This window comes from Sorex araneus, chromosome 2 (genome assembly GCF_027595985.1).
Source record: "Sorex araneus isolate mSorAra2 chromosome 2, mSorAra2.pri, whole genome shotgun sequence".
Classification (NCBI taxonomy): domain Eukaryota; kingdom Metazoa; phylum Chordata; class Mammalia; order Eulipotyphla; family Soricidae; genus Sorex; species Sorex araneus.
Genome location: NC_073303.1, coordinates 5,355,303 through 5,359,284, shown reverse-complemented (window position 1 = coordinate 5,359,284; position 3,982 = coordinate 5,355,303). Strand labels below are relative to the sequence as shown.

Here is a 3,982-nt window from a genome sequence, read left to right as displayed (position 1 = left end):
TGGGTGTTTACAGAGTCCAATTCCCAAGGACCCAGGAGCTCTGCTCCTCCAAGCAAATTTCAAACCAAACCTCTAGTGGCCAAAGTAGGATTTAAATGGACTCCTGTATTTTTCTGCACAAGCCGGTCTTACTGAGAGAGACAGATTGCGAATATCAGGATCTTGGTTAAGTGTCAGCTGCCCACACTGACAGTTTGTCCTAATGTTGGGGGAAGAATTACCTGAATGGGCTCTGGTGAGTTTCTTGATATTTTAGAAAGAAAAATTATACAAGTTAATGAAAGTCCCACCAACAACTGCTGTGCAAACTTTTCAAAGGAATGTGTGAGTTCAGGTTATTTTAACAAAAATGGGGAACTTGGAGCAGAGAAATAGAAACTATTTCCAAGTTTGCTGCATCAGCCTCAGACTTCAGCCTTTTTTCCAGTGCAATTCCTTGCGTGACCCATGTGAGAGCAATCCATCATACTTGGCGCTAAGCCAGTTATTACAGCTCATCGGTAGAGTTGGCACTGAATGTTAAAACCAAGGTTCAGTGTCTAACCCACCTGTAGATCATGATAGTAAATTATTGATCAAAATATATATTCCATTATTAACTTACCTTTCAAATTTATTGTTTTGATTCTTATGTTTGCATATTCTACAGTCTGTACCAATTTTATTGTCATTTACTTATAGCATTTAAAGTAACAAGATACATAATACACTCCAGTGTCCATAGTGCCTATGATCTCATTTGAGGAAAAATGCTTCATAACCATAGTTTTCAAAGCTCCCGAATTCTTATAATGTAACAATTATTATTTGATTAATTTTAAGATTTGTCAATTTTTTTTGCACTGTTCTAATTTTGACAAAATTCTAGCTTTTTGTTTTTGTTTTTGCTTTTTGGGTCACACCTGGCAATGTACAGGGGTCACTCCTGGCTCTGCACTCAGGAATTACCCCTGGTGCTGCTCAGGGGACCATATGGGATGCTGGGTCGCCTCCTGCAAGGCAAACGCTCTACCGACTGTGCTATCTCTCCAACCCCAAATTCTAGTTTTTAAAATACACATTATTCTTTAATTAATGCTAAATTGCTTTAGCTATAATTAAAATGCTTTGATCAATGCTAAAATTCTTTAGCTATAGTTAAGCTCCTTTAACTCTAAACTACTTTGTTTATGTTAGACACTATTTTCAGGACACATATAATTTGCTTTTTTTCCAGAAGTTGTACACAGATTTTATCATAATACTTTTATTTTTATATACTTTTTTAATAAACATTTCCTTTTAAAATTTATGAACCTTTGAGTACAATATCATATTTAGTAATTCTCTGACTTTTTGTAAAGCTAAAGAATTTTAGCAAGTTATTATTATTATTACTATTATTTTGCTTTTTGGGTCACACCCAGCGATGCTCAGGGGTTACTCCTGGCTTTGCACTCAGGAATTGCTCCTGGTAGTGCTTGGGTGACCATATGGGATGCTGGGGATCGAACCTGGGTCGACCGCGTGCAAGGCAAACGTCCTACCCTCTGTGCTATCGCTCCGGCCCCAAGCAAGTTATTTTTCAAGAATATGTCAGCTATAGAATTTACTTAGAAACATACCCCTGGGAATGTTGTTCTTTTTTTAATTTTTCTTTTTCTTCATTTTTACTGGGCAATAAATAATATGCATCAGAACATCTACTACCTTGTGTTAAAGATAATAACTTAAGTATATTAAAGCTATTACATAGACACTTTCAATATAATGTTTTATATTTTATTTTATGAAGAAAATATGTATGATTTTATTCTTAATTATTTGGTTTGATTTGTCATTGGTTTAAAGCGCCGTGTAATTTGGGGAGTGAGCGTCGCTCGTCTGTATGTATGTAAGCTTCACACCAACCACAGCAGCAAAATGACTCTTCTCTCGTTTCCTTCCAGTCATTTTCTTTTCCTCAAGCAATCACCAAAGTTTTCACTGAGTCCAAGTTAGTTTTGCTTTGGCAATTTGTTCCCTCTGTTTACTTATATTGCCCCTGAAACCAAAACCATAATAAGTGTACCCTCTTTCAGGAATAATATTTAACATGAAAGGCAAGGCACTGGAGGCTTTTCATTCACATATAAAACAAAATTATAAAAATTGCTTGAGGGGCTGGAGTGATAGCACAGTGGGTAGGGCGTTTGCCTTGCACGCGGCCAACCTGGGTTCGATTCCCAGCATCCCATATGGTCCCCTGAGCACCGCCAGGAGTAATTCCTGAGTGCAAAGCCAGGAGTAACCCCTGTGCATCGCCAGGTGTGACCCAAAAAATAAAATAAAAATTGCATGAATAAATAGGATCTAGTTGTGGTTACATTATGAATAGATTGAAAGATTAATGAAAATGTATATGAAGTTCAAACACATTTAAGATTGTGTGTGGAACTGGATTAGGTAGTTTACAGAAATAAAATGTCAATGCATAATTAAAAGAGCTATTAGTAGCCCTCTTAATAAAAGTATGTATTTTGAAATGTGAAAATTTAAAATCTTCCTCAATCAATGTCTTTAAATTTTGTATGCAATGTTTACAATAGTGTTTACATTTATGTTTTAGGATTGTAATGTCACCACACTGGTATTCTTTGAACTCAGAAAAGTCATACATGGACTCTACATGATTATCACCATACTAAACTTCTATGTCAATCTACACTTATTATTTAATAAGTATGTAGGATCTTGACTTATTTCAGTAGAGTGTAGCTCTTACTCCGTAGAGGTAGCTTAGATTACTAAATAGAAGTATTTTGTGCTCAAGAGTTTACATTTTGTCTTGCAGTCAACATCAACCAGAGACTACAAAGAATGATGGCTAATTTCAGTATGACTGGTTTTATTCTCATGGGGTTTTCAACCAAGCCTGAACTGGAAATATTTTATGCCTCTCTGTTCTTAGTCTTATACTTGTTGGCCTTGATTGGCAATGTTATCATCATCACCACCACGTCCCTGGATGACAGTCTCCAGTCCCCCATGTATTTCTTCCTGAAGCATCTCTCCCTTTTGGATCTCTGCTATATTTCTGTCATCGTGCCGAGATTCATCTACGACTCTTATACGCACAGTGGAAATATTTCCCTCTGGGAATGCATCGTGCAGTGCTTTGCCTTTGTTTCCTGTGCCTCTGCCGAGCTGTGCAGACTCACCGTAATGTCCTATGACCGCTACGTGGCCATCTGCCTTCCACTGCGCTATGAAATCATCATGGATGTCAGAACCTGTGTCCATGGAGTCTCCGGTGTCTGGATGGGCGGGGTAATGTCTGGAGCCATGCATACGGCAGCTACTTTCTCCATCCACTTCTGTGGCCCCCATATCATTCACCAGTTCTTCTGTGATGTCCCACAGCTCGTGAAACTCTCCTGTAATCAGGAATTTATCGTCGAGGTTAGTGTTGCTCTCTTCCTTGCTCTGCTGGCCTTTCTCTGTGTCATCTTTATTGGGTTCTCCTACATGCACATATTTTCTTCTGTGCTTAGAATCTCCTCTGCCGAGGGCAGGGCAAAGGCCTTTTCCACTTGCCTCCCCCATCTCATTGTTGTTTTGCTATTTATTTCCACTGGTACCTTTGAGTTTTTAAAGCCTCATTCTGACTCTCCAACTGTTTCTGACATTTTGCTCACTATTCTTTATACAGTGGTACCCCCAATATTCAATCCCGTGATCTATAGCCTGAGAAATAAAGCCATAAAGCTAGCTATCAAAAAGGTTTTTCAAAGAAGAGAAGTATACCACTTATGTTGAACATTTTTCTGCTTGGGATATAAGTTCAAGAAATGTATTTACTATTGTTATGCTGTATTTTAGGAAATGTCTGTTTAACTCAATCTTGATGGTTATTTCTTTCAATAATGTTGAGCTTTTTGGATGATTTATATAACATGGATAATAGCTCTTAGGACTTCTGTGCAACCTTTTTTTTTCTGCCAGTCTGTAGATTGCTTTTTAT

The 3,982-nt window shown here is 37.7% G+C and overlaps 1 protein-coding gene across 1 annotated transcript; it reads left to right on the top strand.

The window, feature by feature from the left end:
- Nucleotides 1-2,841: 2,841 nt before the first annotated feature.
- Nucleotides 2,842-3,777, top strand: LOC129402377 (olfactory receptor 14J1-like). The gene has a single exon (XM_055128759.1). The coding sequence runs from the start codon at nt 2,842-2,844 to the stop codon at nt 3,775-3,777; it is 936 nt and encodes a 311-aa protein (XP_054984734.1).
- Nucleotides 3,778-3,982: the final 205 nt, after the last annotated feature.

What these genes read in the sequence shown, in the direction of transcription:
- LOC129402377 (XM_055128759.1), top strand. Translation starts at nt 2,842, where the DNA reads ATGGCTAATTTCAGTATGACTGGTTTTATTCTCATGGGGTTTTCAACC.